At 35.3% G+C, this 22,463-nt stretch overlaps 1 protein-coding gene and 1 long non-coding RNA gene across 7 annotated transcripts in view; one reads left to right on the top strand and one right to left on the bottom strand.

Annotated features, from left to right (window-relative positions):
• PMS1 (PMS1 homolog 1, mismatch repair system component) overlaps positions 1–22,463 on the bottom strand; it is a 90,552-nt gene that overhangs the window by 39,306 nt on the left and 28,783 nt on the right. For all 6 annotated transcript variants that reach the window (XM_072961303.1, XM_072961307.1, XM_072961306.1 and 3 more), the window contains one exon: positions 16,602–16,765. In XM_072961303.1, the coding sequence (XP_072817404.1) occupies positions 16,602–16,765 (164 nt within the window). The remainder of the gene's footprint in view (positions 1–16,601; positions 16,766–22,463) is intronic.
• LOC140696429 (uncharacterized) lies at positions 14,754–20,952 on the top strand. The gene is made up of 3 exons (XR_012072752.1): positions 14,754–14,961; positions 16,147–16,208; positions 19,967–20,952. It is a non-coding gene; the product is annotated as an uncharacterized lncRNA (long non-coding RNA).

The raw sequence follows: 22,463 nt of genomic DNA, 5'->3' as shown, positions 1-22,463 counted from the left end.
TCAATTTGTTAGTGTGGTGTATCACACTGACTGATGTGCAGATAACTGAACCATTCTTGCATCCCTGAGATAAATCACACCTGATCATGGTGTATGATCCTTTTATGCATTGCTAAATTTGGTTTGCTAATATTTTGTTGAGGATTTCTGCATCTATTTTCATCAGTAATATTGGCCTGTAATTTTCTTTTTTTTCTAGTATATTTGTCTGGCTTTGGTATCAGGGTGATACTGGCCTCACAGAATGAGTTTGCAAGCATTCCTTCTCCAATTTTTTGGAAGTTTGAGAAAGACAAGTGTTAACTCTCCTATAAATGTTTGGTAAAAATTGATCTGTGAAGCTGGCTGGTCCTACACTTTTGTTTGTTGGGAACTCATTCCTTTTTTAATGGCTAAACAATATTCCCCTACATGGATAAATCTGCAATATCATTGCATCTTCTGATAAACATTTGGGTTGTTTCTACTTTTTGGCTATTCTGAACAATGCTGCTATTAACATTAACGTGCATGTTTTTGTGTGAAATATGCTTTTCTTTCTCTTGTGTGTATATCTAGGACTGAAAATGCTGGGTAAAACAGTAACACTTTATTTTTTGAGGAACTGCCAGACTGTAATCTTTGCATTTCCTCTGCATGTGTTTGTGTTTGTATGTATGTGAGTGTAAAAAGACAAAGGTGTTGGTGCCTGCTATCATGACTGTTATTTTAAATCAGCCAACAGTTGGTGATTTAAGGGACAATACTCTAAAATAATAGAAAGTAGGTTAGGTTCTGAATAATCTGCAACTGTACAGGAATGAAATGTCATCTGCTGTATACTTTCTATATCACAAGTTATTTTTAACAAAGAGTAGTTAAGCAATAAAAACTTAATTCACAAAAAATTTCTCTCTTTAAGAAGCTATGCAAGCTCTGATTCATTCATATGTATGTGTAAAATATATTTAAAATAAGTAGTCATGAAAATGTTTTAAGAAAACTAATGTTTTAAAATTCCTGCACTTAATACAGCTATAAAACCTGTGGTATTTCTAATGGAAACATCATATTGTTCATTTTAGTTTGTATTAGAGTGATGCCTCAGATATAAATCTTAGCTGCTGATTAATGCAAAGACACTATTTCACTGCTTGCCCTGCTGAAAAGCTAGTATACAAAATTATAAAAAGATTACTTGAGGAAATGGGTTATAAAAAAGCTGTGAAACATGAGAACCACTGAATGTGAATTTTTTTTTAAGTAAATAATGCTAGTAGTTCTAGAGCACACTATTTCACACTAGGCAATTATTGCATCACATTAAGAGGATTGATTTAGGAGCATTTTCTATGTAGTTACAGTCAGGTTAGCAATTAGCAATAAAGAAGTCTGCCAATAAATTAAATCTTCACTATTACTTAGGCAATTAAGAGTCATTTTAAAAACAGGATGCATTATTAAAGAACTAAACAATAAAATACAGTAATTAAAAATTAAGGATCTAGATGGTACTGAATTTTTAAGTGCTACATTTTCTACAAATAGTTTTTAGTTTGCTTTCCCCACCATTTCATCAATCCTGTATTATTTTCTAAAAGAGATTTTCTTTTCACTTCCTGAAGTTTTTCATATATTTTGCCCTTAGGCTAAAAGCTTAACATGTGCTAAAAATACACACACACACACCCCTCCATATGTTTTCTATCTAGGTCACACAAAGTTGGAGCATCTGGATGTGCCAAGTAAGAATCTGACTCTAGTCAGTATGATGACAGTGCAAAAACACTTCAATAAAAAATATATTATTACATGCACACCACGTAATTGATTGAAGTTAGCCAAATATATCTTGCTACTGTTCCTACTTCATTGATATACACTATTTGAAGAATATGAAGTTAGATGAGAATATTCAGTATTTAACTAGTAAACTTCAACTCTGAAGGCAATTAGTGACAATGGGAAAAAGGAGGTTGCACACAGATGTTTCACAATTAACTAAAAGCTGTAATGCAAAAAAGACTGCCTGAGCAAAGGCGATGCCTTCTGGAATATGCAAGAACAAGTATACATATTGGCCCAGAGTGCAACCAAACTTTTCATGCAAATTATATGCAGAGATGTACTAAAAGTACATGTTTGAATTTCTCAAAAGTCAGAGGTTTTAACTACTTCCAAGGTCTTACAAGTTAATGTAACTGTATCTGTATCTATTACTATTTACTCCTGGATGTGTATCTGTACTGACTGGTCCAGACAAGGGCAAGGGCACAAACACAATATAAGAAAAAGCAATCTCTTTCCACACTGGCAGTATGATAACAGCATTGGCTATAGAAGCTTTATTGCTAGATGTTTTGAATTTAGCATAAAATCATGGATTACTCCACTGCAATATCAATACTATTGGTAAAAGAATATCACATTCTACCAACGTAATAAGCATTAATATGATTTGAATCTTGCTAAGCAACCTTAGAGTTTAAAATTGGTAAAATTTATTTAGCAAAGTTCTGAATTTAAAATCTCTTATTTTTATTTTACCCTGCTTAAATGTTCATTTTATATTCATGTTTTAAAATACAATATGTATAATTGTTTTTACTCAAGGTCATTAAGAAATTAGTAACAGTAAATTTACCTATGGTAGTGGGGACCTCAAAGGAGCTAGTCAGATAAGGGACAAAGATTAATTTTTTCACTCTACCTTTTCAAACATTTTGGTTTTTGAATCATGTACACGTATGGTTTAGTCTAAACATTAAATAAAAATTTTAAAACATAATCTTTGCATAACTTTAAGAGGGAGATTATAGATACTCTCTGTTGTCTTTAAAGCAAGAAAGATTATTTCCAACTGCTAATCAAATCTTATCTACATTAGAAATGTCTTTCTTGTCTAGACCTTCTACATGCTATGTGCAACTGCCTAGACTACTGAACCAACTTCTTCTGGTCCATTCTCCAACTGTCCTGAGAATTATTATATTGTTAATCTCCTACTAGAATTCTTTATTTTGTTCCTTTTCACAACATGGTAAGCAGTCCACATTCCCATGTATAGTACACAAGATCCTTTAGAATCTAGGCCCAAGCAACCTTTCCAGCCTCATCTCCTATTTTCTGATACCAGCTTTCTCTAATCTCTGATGACTCCTTGACCTTGCATGTATTTTGAATGCTTCTGCCCACTAAGCTTTCTCAAGAATCAGTTCCAAGGCTACCTTCCTCTGACAGTCCTTTCTGAATCCAACCAGAGTTTAATAACTGCCTCCAGATTACTTGTATTCTTAATACTTGTTTACAGAAGACCCTTCAGATCAGTCTTTCTGATCAGCTCTTTAATCTTGGATCTCTGAAGCAATCACTATATTCTCCCATATTTAACTTCACAGAAAAGGTTATTTGCAAATCAAGTTGCTGTTGCTTTATACAATATTTGATTTCAGCTTTTCCTCTTTATTTGAACTGAAAAGAACACCTTATCTATTACACTTTGTTTTTCATGAGACTCTTCTCCAAACTGACTCTTACTTCTCCCTAACTCACTTTAAAGGACGCTACCCTAACCATCTCATCTGCAGTGCAACTCTATCCTCCATATGATTCTCTAGTTGTTCTCTTTTCAGATCAAGATCAATACTAAATAGAAAACCCAGACAGAAAGTCAGTAAGGAAATAAAGGACTGAACAACACTACAGACCAAACAGACCTAACAGATTGAACATTCTACCCAACAGTAGCAGAATGAATGTACATTCTTTCTCCAGAATAGATCATATGTTAGGTCACAGAACAAGTCTTAACAAATTTAAAGAGACTGAAACATACCAGTATTTTTTCTGACTACAATGGAATGAAACTAAAAATCAATAGCAGGAAAAAAAACGAAAGAAAACAAAAACTAGAAAGTTCACAATATGAGGAAATTAAACACACTTTTTGGATCAAAAAGAAATCAAAAAGAAAATTAAAAACTTGAGATAAAGGAAAATGAAAACACAACACACCAAAACTTATGGGTGTAGCAAAACCAGTATTAAGAGGGACATTCATAGAGTTGGTTTTCTGAAGAGAAACAAAATTGACAAACCTTTAGCTAGGCTGAGAAAAAAAGATTAAAGTAAATGAAATTAGAAATTAAGAGAAATTACAACCAATGACACAGGAATTAAAAAGAATCCTGAGAGACAACATGAACAATTATATGCCAACAAAGTGGATAAACTAGAAGACTCAATTCCTCAAAACATACAATCAACCAAGATTAAGAAATGAAAGAAGAGAAAAGTCTGAACAGACTTCCAACTAGTATTAAGTTTGAAACAGTAATCAAAATCTTCCAACAAAGAAAAGCCCAGGACCAGATGGCTTCGCTGGTGAGTTCTACCAAACATTTAATGAAGAATTAACACTTATCCTTTTCAAACTCTTCCAAAAAATTGAACAGAAAGGAACACTTCTAAACTCATTTTATGAAGCCAGCATTACCCTAATGCCACAGCCAGACAAAAATACCATGAGGGGAGGAAAAAAAACTGAAGGCTAGTATCCCTGATGACTATAGGTACAAATATCCTCAACAAAACATTAGAAATCAAATCCAAAAGCATATTAAAAAGATCATACACCATGATCAACTGGGATTTATCTCTAGGATGCAAGAATGGTTCAACATATGCATTTTAATTAAAGTGACACACCATATTAACAAAATAAAGGACAAAAATTACATTATCATCTCAACAGATGCAGAAAACCATTTGACTGAACACCCTTCCATGGTTAAAACATCAACAAACTAGGAACAGAAGGAAAGCAACTCCAACATAATAGAAGCCATTTATGAAAAGCCCATCATACTCAAGAAACAAAAATAAAAGGGATCCAAATGAAGAAGTCAAATTGTCCTAGTTTGCAGATGACAAGATCCTATACATGGAAAACCCTGAAGACTCCATAAAAAATGGTTAGAACTAATAAATTCAATAAAGTTGCAGGGTACAAAATTAATATAAAAATCAGTTTTGTTTCTATACACTAACAATAAACTATCTTAAAAGGAAATTAGAAAAACAATCTCATTTACAATAGCACCAAAAAGAACAAAATACTTAGGAATAAATTTAAGAATGTGAAAGATTTATATGATGAAACTACAAAATACTGATGAAAGAAACTAAAGGTGACAAATGGAAAGGCATCCTGCGTTCATGGATGGAAGATTTAACATTTTTAAAATTTCCACTCTATTCAAAGTGATCTACAGATTCAATGCAATTCCTATTTTAAAAAACCCTATGGTATTCTTTACAGAAATAAAAAAACATAATTCTAAAACTCATATGGAATCACAAAAGAGCATGTATAGCCGAATGAATCCTGAGAAAGAAGGACAAAGTTAAAGGCATCACAATTGCTAATTTCAAAATATATTACAAAGCAACAACAATCAAAACAGCATGATACTGGCATAAACACAGATATAAACACCAGCAGAATAGAAAAGAGAGCCCAGAAAAAGATACATGCATGTATAGTCAACTGATGTGCAACAGGGTGCCAAGAATATACAATGGGGAAAAGAGAATCTCTTCAATAAATAGTACTGGGAAAACTGGATATCTACATGCAAAAGAATGAAATTGGACCCTTATCTTACACCATATACAAAAATCAATTCAAAACAGACTAAAGACTTAAATATAACATCTGAAACTAAAATCTCCTACAAGAGAACCTATGAGAAAAGCTTCATGACAATGGTCTTGGCAATGATTTCTTGGATATTACACCAAAAGCACAAGCAAAATAAGTCAAGTGGGACTACATCAAACTAGAAAGCTTCTGCACAGCAAAGGAAGCAGTTAACAAAATGAAAAGGCAACCTATAGAATTGGAGAAAATATTTTAAAACCATATATCTGATGATTAATTTCCAAAGCATATAAGGCATTCCCATAACTCAATAAAAAAGACTAATAACCCAACAAAAAAATGGGCCAAGGACTTGAATAGACATTTCTCCAAAGAAGAAATATAAATAGCCAACTATAAGTGGTATATGAAAAAATGCTTAATATCACTGATCATCAGGGAAATGCAAATAAAAATCACAATGGATATCACCTCACACTGTCAGGATGGCTATTATCAAAAAAGAAAAGACAACAAGTATTGATGAGAATGTGGAGAAGCTGGAATCCTTGTGCATTGTTTGTGGGAATGCAAAACTGTTCAACTACTATGGAAAACAGTATGGAGGTACCGCAAAATACTAAAAATAGAACTACTATAAGATTCATCAATCCCACATTTGGATACTTATCCAAAAGAATTGAAAGCAGGCTCTCAAAGAGATATTAGCACTCCTATATTCATTGTAGCACTATTTACAATAGCCAAAGTGTAGAAATAACCTAAATGTCCACTGACAGATGAATAGATAAAGAAAATGCAGTATATACAAACAATGGAATATTATTCAGCCTTAAAAAGAAGGAAATTCTACAATGTATGGCAACATGGATGAATCTTGAGGACCTTATGCCAAGTGAAACAAGCTAGTCACAGTAAGACAAATACTGTATTATTCCACGTATATGAGGTATCTCAAATAGATAAATTCGTAGAATCAAAGAGTGGAATCATGGTCAACCAGGACTGGGAGGAGGGGGAAACAGGAAGTTACTAATGAACAGGCATAAAGTTTCAGTTAGGTAAGATGAGTAAGTTCTAGAGATCTGCTGTACACTGCCCCTCTAGTCAACAGTACTATGTTGTACACTTAAAATTTCATTAAGACTATAGATCTCATGTTAAGTGTTCTTAACACAATGATATTTTAAAAAGAAAAAAAACCCAAACCCACAGATTATGAGCTGCCAACACTACAATCAGCTGGCTCCCTGGCAATCATCTGATGGTATTTCTCTTCCCATACCCCCTATTTAGGCAAATGTCCCAACAATCACCTTATGGTTTTTATTTTTCTAATTTTGTCTTTTTATTAAAAAACAAGCAACAAGTTTTAAGGCTAACAAATAATATCCAGCCCAGAGTTGATGAGCTTTTCTTTTTTGGCCAGTTAATTTCTGCCTCAAAATGTGCGCTGCAATTTCCTACCTACATCTCATACATTCATACTATTTCTCTCCCTAAAATGATCTTGCTTCATTAGCAAATTATACTGTAATAGTATCCACCTATGACCCACTCATCTATGGAGTCCTAGGTGAGATCACTTTTACAAGTTGTTCCTACTCCACGGAATCAAGAACACCCACCTGCCAAGTGGCCAAAGTCAGTCCTCCCTCTTCTGAGACTTTGTAGTAGTCCCCCAGAAAGGAAGGAAAATGTCTCAAGTATAAAAGCTGATACTAGCTGTTCTGCCACCTCTCTGTTTCAGTTGCTAATTTTAATCCTTAGTGACACCATCTGCCCCTGTATCTTAGGTTCTTCAGTATCTATGTTCACAATCCAGTATGAGCTAGTGCTATCAATGTGATAAAAGTGTCCCTGTCCCCCATGCTCTCAATTCTTGATCACACTCATTAGTTTAACACATATTTGAGTACCTACATGAAGTACTACTTAGCCAGTAGGGATAAATCAGTGAAAAAATAGTCAAAAATCCATCCCCCCATGGAAATTATATTCTAGAGGAGAAGAGAAAGATAACAAATTAAGATAAATACAATACACAGTATATTAAGTGGTAATAAGTTTTAAGAAGGAAAATACAGCAGGAAAACATGTGTGGGGCTGGGAAAATGGTTATAATTTTAGCGTGGCTAAAGAAAGCCTCTTGGAAAAGTTTTAAGTAAAGACCTAAAAGATGAGGATTGAGTCAGATATACAGAAGAGTGTTCAAGGTGAAGGACCTACAAATATAAAGTTCCTAAGTTAGAAGTATGACTGGCAGGTTCAAGGAACAACAAGGAGGCCAGTTAGCTGAAGCCAAGTGAACAAGAGGAAAAAAGTAAATGAGATCAGATATAATAGAAAACAAACTTATGGTTACCGGGGGTGAAAGAGGGTGGGAAGGGATAAATTGGGAGTTTGCAATTTGCAGATACTAACTAATGTATATAAAATAAACAGGTTTATACTGTATAGCACAGGGAACTAAATTCAGTATCTTATAGTGAGTGGTGAAAAAGAATAAAAAAAAAGAATATATGTCTATTCCTATGTGACTGAAGTATTGTGCTGTACACCAGAAATTGACACAACATTGTAAACTGACTACAAATTTAAAAAAATAGTGAGTCAGATCATCCATAACAGGGGTCAGCAAACTATAACTGAAGGGCTGAATCCAACCCACTGCCTTCTTTTTTAAGTAAAGTTTTAATATCTATGGCTGCTTTTATGCTACAACAGCAGAGCTGAATAGTGTGAGAGACACTGTATGAGCCAGAAAACCAAAAATATTTACACTACGGCTCTTTACAAAAAAGGTTAACTAGCCTTGAGGTAGAATTCATAGGCCATTTATAAAGCCTTTGACTTAACTCTGAGATGAAAATTCGTTGAAGTTGCATGTTCTGAATTACATTTTTATAGGCTCACTCTTAACTATTGGACTGGGAACAGACTGAAGAGAGGAAGGTAGAAAGTGAGGGGATTGAATTAAGATACTTTTACAACAATCCAGGTGAGAGATGATGGTGGCTTGGACCACAGTGGCAGTCATAGACATGGTGAAAAGTAGTTAGATTTTAGATATATTTTGAACACAGACCTACAGAATTTACTCTTGTATCAGATTAAAGTGTGAGAGAATCAGTAGTCAAAGATAACCCTAAGGCTTTTAGTTTGCCAAGTGGAAAAACAAGAGTTCTCATATACTAATGGAAAAGGACGTGGAACGAGCAGTTCTGATACACAGCTTAGTTTTTGCCATGTTAATTGTGAAGAGCCTATTACCAAATACCCAAAGAGCGATTTGGAGTGGTAGTTGGATCTGAGTTTGGAGTTCAGGGGAGAGTTGTAGAATGGAGATAAAAATTTAGGAGTCATTAGGGTATAAATGATATCTAAAGGCATGAGACTGCATAAGCACATCAATAAAATAAATACACATATAAAAGAGAGTAAATTCCAGAATTGAGCCATGGAACATCAAATGTTTACAAGCTAGGATATGAGGTAAAACTAGAAAACTGGTAACAAATAGTAGAAAGGTAGGGGAAAAAACCAAGGAAGTGTGTTGCCCTAGAAGACAAGTGAAAAAGTGTTTCAAGGATGGGAAGATCAACTGTGGCAAATGCTAAGTTAGATAAGGACTGAGAAGTGACTACAAGATTTAGAAATCTGAACGTCAATGGTGATCTTGATAAAAGTAGTTTTGGTAGAGTGGTAGAGAGAGAAAGTCTAACTGGAACGAGTTCAAGAGAGAGTGCAAGGAAAGTAACTAAAGACAATGAAAACTTATAAGAAGTTTTGCCCAAGTGAAAGAATCGGCCTTGGCTAGAAACATGAGGAGTACATCTACAGTAACAGAGGGGAAGGTTGAAAATATGGGTACAACAGCAGACATGGGGATAGTTTGTGAAAGTTTTCTCTTGATTCCCTCAGTTTTGTCACTAAAATTGGATGCATGACCAGGTAAAAGTATATACAGGAAAGAAGGACTTAAATTAGAAGGGAACAGATGAAACAGCCCTTTGGGACTTTGCAGCCGAATATGTGGATCATGGTCCAGCAGCAACCACACCACTTGGAGACTTGTTGGAAATATAGACTCTCAGGCCCTCCCTGACCTACTGAATCAGAATCTGCACATTTAACAAGATTCCCCAGGTGATTTATATGCACATTAAAGTTTGTTTAAAGCACTGATATAAGAGACCAGGAGAGAAAATAGCCTAGAGATACGCTGTATGACTGACTACCAGGCAGCACTAAGATTAGTGATCATGAATTTCAAGTGATACTGTTTGGAATGGGAATGTGTTTTCTTCCAGCTATGTTCAGCTGTACTAGTACAGGTACCAGGAAGACAAAGAGCTCGATTTAACCAGGGTTTAGTTAGTCAAACAAGTACAGTTAAGTGAGAGAGAAGCAAGAAAGCTGAGAGAGTGCCCAAGGAAACAATGATAATTACAGACCCTGTAATTTTAGCAGTGTAAGGAGAGATCTCAGGAAATTAGGGATAACAAACAGTTAAAAAGCAGTAGAATCAATAGATCACAGAATGAGGAAAGTCTAAGGATTGCTGAAAGATAGGAAGTGATGGTCAGAGAGTGAAATTATGGAGGAGGCACAATTTTTGGCAATGGCAAGGCCTATGGTATAGTCACTGGAATTAATGACTGATGTAGGATGGAGAATAAAATCACTAGAGGAAAGGAACTAAAAGATCTGAGAAGCTGGAAAGGACTATCTCTGTGGACTCAGAAATCACCAGAGTGAAAGTGACTAAGAGTCTAAAGACATTAAATTCAAAGCTGACTATGATTTTTAGATGGAAAGGAGAAAGGTCTGGAAATTGCAATGAGGCACAATGAAATGAAGAACAGGTGAGAGAGATCAGTTACCACGTGAAGGGGCTGCAACAGATACAGAGTCTTTAGGCAGAGCCAGATTTCATCTAGAGCAAGAAGGTGATCAAAGAAAAGGCTGACACAGGAGATTTTACCTATGACTGACCATGAAATGGAGCATTTCAGGAGATGGGGATGTGTGAGAGACAGTTAAAAAAAGCAATGATTCATATGTGAAAAAGAGTGCAGGGTGATAAGGGACGGTTTGAGAGACACAGGATTCTTGTAATGATTGACATTAACAGTAATAAAAACATGATGAGATTGGAACTAATGGTCCCAAAGCAATGAGCAGATGCAAAACTCTGACTTTTAAGGGGAAGGCTAGAGGAGTTTTGCCAAGATTACAAGTTCTGGGAATCCCATCTTACACCTGAGATAGAGGCATGAAGGAAAGAGTGGTGGTCCTGTTCTGAGAGCAAAGGCTCCCTACTGATACCTACCAATGGACATCTATGGAGGGCTGGTCTTACACTCCACTGTTCTGGGCTCTCATCTGGTGCCTATCAGTGAAAACCTCGGGAGAAGTCTTACTTTCTGTCCATATCTGATACCTTCCCTCACTCACAGGGATTTTTTTCCCAAAGATTCTGTTCAGCTTCTCCTGACTCTGATATTTAGTACAGGTTTGAATCCCAACTGTCAAGAGGATTTAAGTTTACTTCCATGAAGCTCTTAGGCCTTAGGCAAATCAGAGTTGTAAATAAGTTCTCTGAACATTACAGAGAGATGTTTTATCTGTTCAGAGTAAGTAAGAACTTTTGTTTATGGATGCTAGAACTAGTTCCACACACTGATATAGCTCAGCATCCACTCCAGCCCAGCATAGGCACTTGTTAAACATCCATACAATGACCCAGATCAAAACATAGCCACCATGAAGTCTTCCTTGACTATTCTACACCAAAGTAATCTTTCCCTCAATTTCCATAAATTTATCAATATCATTCAACAATCAACAAGATTATATTATTCTTTTCATCTGTTTAAATGTTCATACACTTTCACATCTTACCTCCTTACTCACACTGTAAGCTCTTTCAGTGTCTAAGGCAATCACATAATTGCTCTAGGGCACACACTCAAAGCTCTGTATAGTGGGCCTTCCCTATCAGTGGATGCAGAACCCATTCCCTATGGATACCGAGGGGTGACTGATTCTAGTAGCTGTGAAGAAATTATAGCAAAGAACCACATTTGAAATTAACATCTGAACTTTAGTCCATCCACTGCTATAGTCAACATTTAAGTTACTGGGCAATCCATTCAAACTCTCGGGGTCACATGAAGATAAAATGGGAAGGGACAGGAATAAAAGTACTGAAAGATTTGTGGCAGGACAAAAGAGATTTTTCAATGTCCTTCTAAGATGCAAAGATCCAGAAATCCTTATAATTCCTATTAGTTTATGATTTGATATATGAAACATCTCGTTAAACTTCTAAATGATGGAAATGTGAAGTTCCACGTTGGTAAGAAGAAACAGAATTGCTCAAGATATATGGAGACATCCTTTAAAATTAAAGTGTTTCAGAGTTGAAAAGGGCCTTAGAGACCATTTGGTCAATTTTTATTGGCCTGAGCTCAAAAAACTAGATTTGTGCAGAATTTTCTGGGTATTAGTAATCAGAAGAGGAATCCACTGTGTTCGAGTAGAGAAATGTATTAGGATAAATAGTAAGTATTTAAATGTATTTGCTTAGAGGCTCTGTAAAGAAATAATTACATGGTTCTATTTAACTAAGTAGTAGAAACAAAATATATTAAATTGATGGCTCTTAGAGACTATGTCCCTGTCAAGTTTTTCCTTCCATTGCCCCATCCATGCAGTCTTTATCTCCTAACTAGTTCTAATGACGACATATCAGGAACTTAGCTGCCAGGAAAGAAAATAGACTAGAATAGCATATATAAATACAAGTGAGAAAATACTCCATAAAAATCTAAGAAGTCACTGGGAAATCTAAAAGGATGAATCCTCAAAAAAAAGATTCATTTTATAAAATAATATTAAGAGGAAGTTTTGAAAGAAGCCAGTGTTCAAACTGGTGCTTTGTAAGTTACATACTTTGATTTTAGCACTACTTAATTTAGTATTCTACTCTGTGCTATGCAGTAAGTGAGCATTAGGGGAATGCAGATAAGTCAGAAGCTGCCCTCCCTCCCACAAGAGGCTGTTGAGAAGGGAGAGAGAATGCAGGCATCTCCAACAATGCAAAAATGACAAATATGCAGAAAATGATATGGGAAGAGCTGAGGAATAACTAAATCTTGCTGGGGACTAGGGGAAGACTTCAAAGACTTTTAATAGTGTGGACAAACATCAAAATCAGAAATCTACTAAACTAAAATATGCCTTATATATGTCTCTCATCTTTTCTATATAATATTCATAGAAATCAGGTAAAAAGTAAAAGAAACTAATATAACAATAACAAAAACATGAGAACCATTTTAAAAATTATCATTAATTTGCAAGTAGGAAAAAAAAAAACTAACCAATCATGATTGATAATCAGCCCCAAGATAACCTCAAAATATACCTGAAGGAATGTCCACCTTCATTAATTAAAATGAAATAAAAACAAACCCACCCAAATTTTCAAGGTTAAAACTAGAATTTCTTCATAAGGAAGGGGCATTTGAACCACAGTCCTGAATTGGAATTTTTCCTTAACAATACTACCTCCACAACCCTGACTGGAATGGGATAGGGGGGTGACCCTTAACACTGGTCCAATTGTGGGCAGAAGACTTTTCCTTGATTCCTCACAGCACAGGTGAAAAAAACTGGGGCATTCAAAACTATGTGAGTAAAAGGCTAAAAGATGTAAAGTAGAATAAAATGAACAAAGAGAATACCATGAACATAGGGCATACAGATTATAAACTACCACTTATTTATCTTCAGTTTATAATCCCACAAATGTGTCCCTTCTCTCTCATCCTTGGTTATCCTGAACCTCAAATCCTCAGCCACCACCACCACAAAAGAGTACTTTCTTAGAGACCCAGAAAACTAGGTCAAGAGAGGGAGCCACCACACTCACTACCCAATCTCCATGGCCAGTTTTCTGGGTTTCTGTTTCTGGCTAAGGCCCTAACTCTTCCTGATTGATTGAAACCAGAGACAGTCAACTCTTCACTGCTGTGTCATCATTCTTCCAGATCTCAAAAATGAATAAACTGATTCCAATAAGCCTTGACGTTTATGTCACATGGAGGTGAGGTAGGTGGAAAATCATTCCTTAAATTACTTCTCTCTTTTTTAACAGGTAAGGCCTTCTTAGCTTCTTAATTCAGTAATATTCAATCCAGCTTTTGAAATACCAGTGGGCATCTAATTATTAGGACAGAATTACATCCAAAACAATCTTTAAAACAACAAATAATATTTTAGGAAAAAGAAAATATTCACAAAAATCAGCAAGTATGAAGTATGAAAATATCCCTTATTTGAAATCATATATTTAACATTATGTACTGAACTAGCAGTCTACAAAATTACTCAAGTACATATGAGAGAGCTAATACTATTAAATTGGTTTCAGATATTATCACATTGAGAAAAACTTCTAATTCTGGGAAACAGCTACTTTATAAATGATAAATATATACTTTATAAATACAGCAGGACCTTACAGGGATTCAGTTATTAAAACTAAAGCTGAAGACTATAGTGCTCATCTAAGGAATGGCTCTAGCATTTCTCCAAATAAAATCTACTTTAAGTAAAGTCACTGAATCCACTTGTAAATTATTTCCCTTTGGCTGTCTCATTATTCAATATGCTTTCAAGGAACATGGTGATGAAAGAAGAAAAATACCTCTTTCTAACATAACCATACTGGCAAGAACATCAACATTATCAGTATTCAAAGAATGTCTTGGCAGGTTAAACCTTCATAAAAAGAGGGAACACTATCTAATCCAAGATGTCAAAATAGCAATAGTACTTCTCATATAATGTGTAATATGATTGTTTGTTTCTAATGCAGAAAAAAATTTCACAATATTGCTATGTTTAAATTTTAAGCAAAGGCAAAAATATTCTTCAGAAAAGCACATAAAGAGTGACAAACATAAGCATGTTTATAAGAGGACAGCAGGACTCAATGTTCAAAGAGATTTATGACAATGTGTCAATGCTATTTTAGGAAGTTTGACAATATATTTTAACGTATGAGGTACAACAGCCCTATTAAGAAATGAAAGAGTGAAAAAATAATTTATACTAAAGGAAAAAAGCTTGAAACTATTATTTAGTCCATGATTTCCGTGTGTAATAACAGCTAATACTTAATTTTACTCTAAGACTTTCTATAATCTTACATTACTCCCACAGTACAACACTCTCCAGTACACTCTCCAGGATATGAATGCATCTGAAATTACTAAAGGCCACTGAGAGAACCGTGTTTGCTCAATGTAAGTTCAGAGACGGTATCCTCCAAAAGTAATAAAATACAATGTATTACAAAATACTACTTTGAATTTTCAAAAGAAAATGCCTACAATGAAGAAGATGCATATTTGACTTTAAATACTCATTTCTATTAAACGAAGCGATAATCTTGTTTTATTCTTCTATTATGTTTTCTCTTACTCAAAACTTTTCTCTTTAGTTTTAGTCATTTTTCTTCTATAAAAATGTAGTTCCTATCGTCATGTTTTACCTTTTCCCATCTGTTTTCCCTTCCAGATCATTGTTTCTTCTGTCCTTGATCTTTTCTTAACTCTGGTACATTCAATTTTTAATTACTAAATGTCCTTTGGATCAAGAGGTCATAGGGTTATTTATATTAGCAGGATGAGCCTCCATCCATCAACATCCTAGGAATCCTAGCATGATAGAGTTGGAAGGGATCTCAAGGTATCATTTGGTTTTGCTCTGTGCCAGCAGGAACAGGTGGCTGACTATTCTTAATGTTTTCCTTTCTTTTTTATTTTTTAAGATGCCCAAAGATTTTGATCGTAAATATTCCATCATAAATGGGTTTAATATGTAATCTTCTTAATAACAAGTAAAAAAAGACAAGGAATAGAAAGAAAACTGGATGAAAAAGAGTTCTGACCTTAGTAGTATTACTTACAGTAAAAGAGAAAAATAACTCCTTTGATCATTCTGAGTTTCAATTTCCCCATAAAAACAGATAATGCTGTCTAACTTACAAAGTTATTGTAAGTGCTCTGAAACCTGGAAAAGAACTATATGAATGTAATGTAGTATTAAAATTGGAAGATAAGACAAAAGAGTGTCGAGAAACTACACTCTGTAAGCATGTAAAGTTTCAAATCCCATCTCAACAATTTACTAGCTGTGCAACACTGAGCAAAGTATTTAACCTCTCTGAGCTCAGTTCAGAGGACAAGTGAAAATGGATATAATGTCCATCTCACTTGGTTGCTGCTGTGGATTATAGGAGTTCAATGCACCTAGTGTAAGTCCTGGCATTGTGTATGCCCTCAATAAATGTTAACTCCCTATCCCCTATCAGGTTTCCATACTTTTATTGTGTGGTTCTGCTCTCCTTACATTATATATTTTAGTGTACATGTGATTTTTATGAAAAACAAAATAATCAAAATACATAAATATTTCTTTCCCCTAAGATTCATCAGGCAACAAGAGGAATTCCTTATCTACCCTGCTTTGAAAAATGGAAAGAAATGAGGTTGGTGTTTCTCTGAAAAACAAACAAAAAACTCTTCCAAAGGAGAACAGTTTGGAATAGAAGGTGAAAAATGCTACTAAATTGTGAACTCCCTTAAGGAAAAGAACAAGACTTATTTATCTTCATATTTAGGAAGCATTCAAATGTTTCTTGGATGGAAAAGTCTCTTGGTGGAATCACCTATCTCAGAAATTAAGAAATAAAAGGTTCAGATTTCATATAGATATGAGGTAACAAACTAAAGATACTCTTTATATAATAAAAAAAAAACTAAACTAATGAGAACAGATTTTTGAAAGAAGACTTTATATATCTAACTGATTTAGATAAAATACAATATCCCCTTATTATACAATATACCAAAAATCTTATAGAAACTACGATAATGCTTACCTTGTTATGTACAAAAACAATCCTTACATCAGGCTTAATTATACCATAGCTTATAAGGAGATCTTGGACCTTTTTTATTTCATCTTTACATTTTTTAGCAGTTGAGTAAAACTGCTTTCTTACAGGTAGATTCTTAAACAATCGCAAAACCGTTACAGTTGTACCTGTTGGCAGATAAGAGGATAGTATTTAGATGTGGAAGAACTTCACAGATCTTCAAATCCACATACAATCAGTAATTAACCCTTTTTATCACTGAAGGCTAGTCCTCCTCAAACTCTGGGAACCCAAAGAAGGCTTAACTTTGCAAGGAATTCTGATCTCTTGACTCTTCTATTTCTAACAGGAATGACCTGCTAAGTATGACCTCTATGTGATCTAAACAAGAATAATCTTATTCCTATCACTGCAGAGAAACATGGGCTTATTAGAATGCAGTATCTTAAGAAATATGATGATACTCAAACTACCTGGGGATGATGCTTATTCTGTACTTTAAAATATATAGGTGGTATAAGGCTACATAGAATATTCAATTAAAATTCTTATCTGAAATAATACCTAATTACCTGGTTTAATTTCATCTTCTGAACAACAACAAATATGCAAAACAGGATAATCTAACAAACAGGTTATTTTTAACTTGTGAAGTTATTTAACCAAAAAGTTAAGGGGTGGGATCTAGATGGCAGAGTAGGAGAATGTGCAACTTATTTCTCCCCACTAACACATCAAAAATACATCTACACATGGAGCAATTCTTACTGAAAACAAACTGCAGATGGGCAATAAGACTCTTATACAGTCAAAGCTGTAAGAAAGATGCATGTGAAATCGGGCAGAAGAGGAAGAGAAGCAAGCCTGTGTAATCCTCCTCCTCTTCTGGGAGGGAGCACAGAAGGGGGTAGATTACACAGGCTCAGAGATCCTCCCTGGGGAGTGAGTGATTCCAACCACTTATTGGGGTCCAACACCAGGAAGACGAGTGGGTCCCTTTAGCTGGTTTGAAAACCAGTGGGACTGACAGTGGGGCTATAAGAAATCTAGACTCCACTCACGAAGAATGTGTACATGCTTCCTTCCTCCTGAAATAAGGCAGAGGAAGCAGACTGAAACTACCCGGGTCTCTGGGCTGTTTCCACACACCCTGGCTGAGCTGAGGACCCACTCTGGCCTGGGTTGTTCTGTGGCACAGCTCCACCCTGGGACAAGGGCTGCCACAGCCGAAGGAAGCACAGAGTTACAGGGAATGCAGCTGGCTTGGGCCTGGTGTGGCATCCAAACGGGGAAGGGGCAATCATTCCTGACACCTGCAAAGGCAATGGACTGGGGCAATCTGGATCTCTGGTACCAGAACAGCCATGGCACATGCACCAGCTGAGGCACACCAAGCATCTGCCCTAGCCCCTCTTGCTCTGCAGCATATCTACACATCAGGTCAAGGACTGCCCTGGCCAAGGAGGGTGCACAGTTATAGGAGGTGAAGCCAGTTCAGGACTGATGCGGCATCTGAGCAGGGATGAAGGCAGCCATTGCTAATGCTCCTGGAGATAGCAGATGAGGAGCAGTCCGGAATTGTTGACTGGCGCCAGGACTACCCCAGCCCATGCCCCAACCCATGCCAAGTGCCTATTCCAGCCCCACTTCCTCCAGCTTCCCTCTGGGGTGAGCATGCCAATGCTGGGAGCACAGAGAGGGAACAAAGCCAGCTTGAACCTGATCTAAAGGCCTTCTAGTCCAGCAACTTGGGACCTGATCCCATCCCCAACACAGTGGTGTTGGCCACTGAGCAAAGGAGAAACTCCAACTCACACCTAGTTCTGGCTCTAGCCTCTCCATCTCTAGCTCCACCTCCAACTAAGGTGAAAGCTGCCAGCACATCCTGGAGGAAGATGTGACTCCTGATCACGTAAAATCCAGCTCTTGCATCAAAGGCACTTGGTACACACAGACTGTACAGGGATACTCCCACATGAGGACACCCCCACAAGACTGAGATAAGTAACTGTTTCATCTAATTACATAAAACCAAAGAAAGCTAAACAAAATGAGAAGACAGAGGAATTTTATCAAATGAAAGAACAAGAGAAAGCCTCTGGAAAAAAATAAGTAATGACAGGTAAATAATTTACCAAATAAAGAGTTCAAAACATTAGTAAGAAGAATGCTAACTGAACTAGGGACAAGAATAGATGAACAAAGCGAGAAGACCAGATGATACAGCAGAACACATAAGTGATCTGGAAGACAGAATACTGAAAATAACCCAATCAGAACAGCAAAAAGAAAAATTTTAAAAAATGCGAAGAGTTTAAAGGACCTCTGGGATAACATTAAGCATACCGACATTTGTATTATAGGGGTCCCAGAAGGAGAAGAGAAAAAGGAGTCAAAAACATATTTGATGAAATTATGACTGAAACCTTCCAGAACCTGAAGAAGGAAAGAGATATCTAGGTACAGAAAACACACAGAGTCCCAAACAAAATGAACCCAAAGAGACTCATACCAAAACCTATCATAATTAAAATGGTAATGGTTAAAGATAAAGAGAGAATTCTACAGGCAGCAAGAAAAAAACAATCATATACAAGGGAACCCCCATAAGGCTATCAGTTGATTTTTCTGCAGAAACTTTGCAAGCCAGAAGGGTATGATATACTTTAAAGTGATGAAGGGGGAAAACTTTCATCCTAGGATACACTACCCAGCAAGTTTATCACTTAGAATTGAAGGAAAGATAAAAAACTTCTCAGACAAATAAAAACTAAGTTTACTAAACTGACCCTAAAAGATATGTTAAAGGGTCTTCTCTGAGAAAAAGAAAAGACTAAAACAAGAAAGAATCCATAGGAAAGGTAAAATCTCACTATTAAAGGCAAATATATAGTAAAGGCTGTGATCAACTACTTAAATACACTAGTACAAAGATTAAAAACAAGAAAACTGTAAAATCAACTAAACCTAAAACAAAGTTAAGGGATTAAAATGAAGATGTAAAATATGACATCAAAAACACAAAATGTGTGCACTTGAAAAGAATGTATATCCTATTTTTGGGGGGTGTAATGCTCTGAAAATATCCACCAAATCTAGTTTTTCTATTGTAGTATTTAATTTCTCTGTTGCCTTGTTTATTTTCTGTCTGGAAGATCTGTCTAGTGATGTTAACGCAGTGTTAAAATCTCCAACTATGATTGTATTCCCATCAATATCCCCCTTTATCTCTGTTAGTAATTTTTGTATGTACTTCGGTGCTCCTATATTGGGTGCATATATATTAACGAGTGTAATATCCTCATCTTGTATCACTCCTTTAATCATTATAAAATGTCCTTCTTTATCTTTCTTTATGGACTTTGCAGATCAAAAACTACAATGAGGTATCACCTCACACCAGTCAGAATGGCCGTCATTCAAAAATCCACAAATGACAAATGCTGGAGAGGCTGTGGAGAAAAGGGAACCCTCCTAAACTGCTGGTGGGAATGCAGTTTGGTGCAGCCACTATGGAAAACAGTGTGGAGATTCCTCAAAAGACTAGGAATAGACTTACCATATGACCCAGGAATCCCACTCCTGGGCTTGTATCCAGAAGGAACCCTACTTCAGGATGACACCTGCACCCCAATGTTCATAGCAGCACTATTTACAATAGCCAAAACATAGAAACAGCCTAAATGTTCATCAACAGGTGACTGGATAAAGAAGATGTGGTATATTTATACAATGGAATACTACTCAGCCATAAAAACCGACAACATAATGCCGTTTGCAGCAACATGGATGCTCCTGGAGAATGTCATTCTAAGTCAAGTAACCCAGAAAGAGAAAGAAAAATACCATATGAGATCGCTCATATGTGGAATCTAAAAAACAAAAACAAACAAACAAACAAAAACAAAGCGTAAATACAGGACAGAAATAGACTCACAGACAGAGAATACAGACTTGTGGTTACCAGGGGGGTGGAGGGTGGGAAGGGATAGACTGGGATTTCAAAATTGTAGAATAGATAAACAAGATTACACTGTATAGCACAGGGAAATATACACAAAATGTTATGATAACTCACAGAGAAAAAAATGTGACAATGAGTGTGTATATGTCCATGAATGACTGAAAAATTGTGCTGAACACTGGAATTTGACACAACATTGTAAAATGATTATAAATCAATAAAAAATGTTAAAAAAAAAACACAAAATGTGGGATAAGGGAGTAAAAAAAAAATGTAGATCTTTCAGAATGTGTCTCAAATTACTACCAGTTTAGAAAAAGTAGGTATAATTACAGGTCAACATACATGAACTGCATGGTAACCATAAAACCAAAAACCTAAAACAGATATACAAAAACTGGAGAGAAAGGAATACAAGCATACCACTAAAGAAAAGCATCAAACCACAAGGGAAGAAAAAGGAAAGAACAGAGAAGAACTATAAAAACCAGAACACAAGTAACAAGATGACAATAAGTACAAAGTTATAAATAATTACTTTAAATGTTAATAGACTAAACACTTCAATTAAAAGACACAGGGTGGCTGACTGGATAAAAAGCAAGACCCATCTATGTTGCTTACAAGAGACTCACTTCAGAGCTAAAGACATACATAAACTGAAAGCAAAGAGATGGAAAAAGATATTTCATGCAAATAACAAGAAAGCTGGGGTAACAATATTCATATCAAACAAAATAAGTTAAAACAAAATCTATAACAAAAACAAGGAAGAAAATCATATAATAATAAAGGGATCATACAAAAAGAGGGTGTAACACTCATTAATATATATGCACCTAACACAGAAGCACCTAAATATACAAAGCAAGTATTAACAGATATAAAGGGAGAAATTAACAATAATACAATTAATACAATACATCATTGTAAAACAACTATACTTCAATTAAAAAAAAAAAGACCAATAATACAATAATGGTATGGGACTTTAAAATCTCACTTACACCAATGGAAAGATCATTCAAAAAATCAATAAAGAAATAGTAGTCTTAAATAACACATTACACCAGCTGCACTTAATAGATACACCTACAGGACATTTCATCCAAAAACAGCAAAATACACATTCTTTATACAGAACATTCTCCAGATAGATCACATGCTACACTGTAAAACAAGTCTCAAAAATTTAAGAGAAGAGAAATTATATCAAGTATATTTCCTGATCACAACAGTATGAAACTAGAAATCAATTACAGGAAGAAAAATCGGGAAAAACACGAACATGTGGAGACTAAACAACATGAAGAAATCAAAGAGAAAATTAGAAAATATCTTGAGACAAATGAAAATAAAAATACAACTTTCCAAAATCTATGGGATATAGCAAAAAGAGTTCTATGAGAGAAATTTGTAGCGATACAGACCTACCTGAAACAGTAAGAAAAATCTCAAAAAAAAAACAACCTAATCCACCAACTGAAGGAATCAGAAAAAGAACAAAGCCCAAATAAGCAAAAATTTTTTAAAAAGGAAATAATAAGTATCAGAGAAGAAATACGGAGTCAAAATCCAATAAAATGAAATAAAAGCAAAAAATAAACAAATGGGACCTAATTAAACATAAGCTTTTGCACAACAAAGGAAACCATAAACAGAACGAACAGACAAACTACAAACTGGGAGAAAACATTCACAAACAATACAATTGATAAGGGCTTAACTTTCAGAATATACAAACAGTTCATACAACTCAGTAACAGAAAAACAAACAACCCCACCAAAACATGGGTAGAACACCTAAACAGACACTTCTCCAATGACATACAGATGGCCAATAGGCACATGAAAATATGCACAATATCATTAACTATTAGAGAAAAGCAAATCAAAACTAC

This window comes from Vicugna pacos, chromosome 5 (assembly GCF_048564905.1).
Source record: "Vicugna pacos chromosome 5, VicPac4, whole genome shotgun sequence".
NCBI classification, from domain to species: Eukaryota; Metazoa; Chordata; class Mammalia; order Artiodactyla; family Camelidae; genus Vicugna; species Vicugna pacos.
This window is presented reverse-complemented; position numbering and strand designations above follow the sequence as displayed.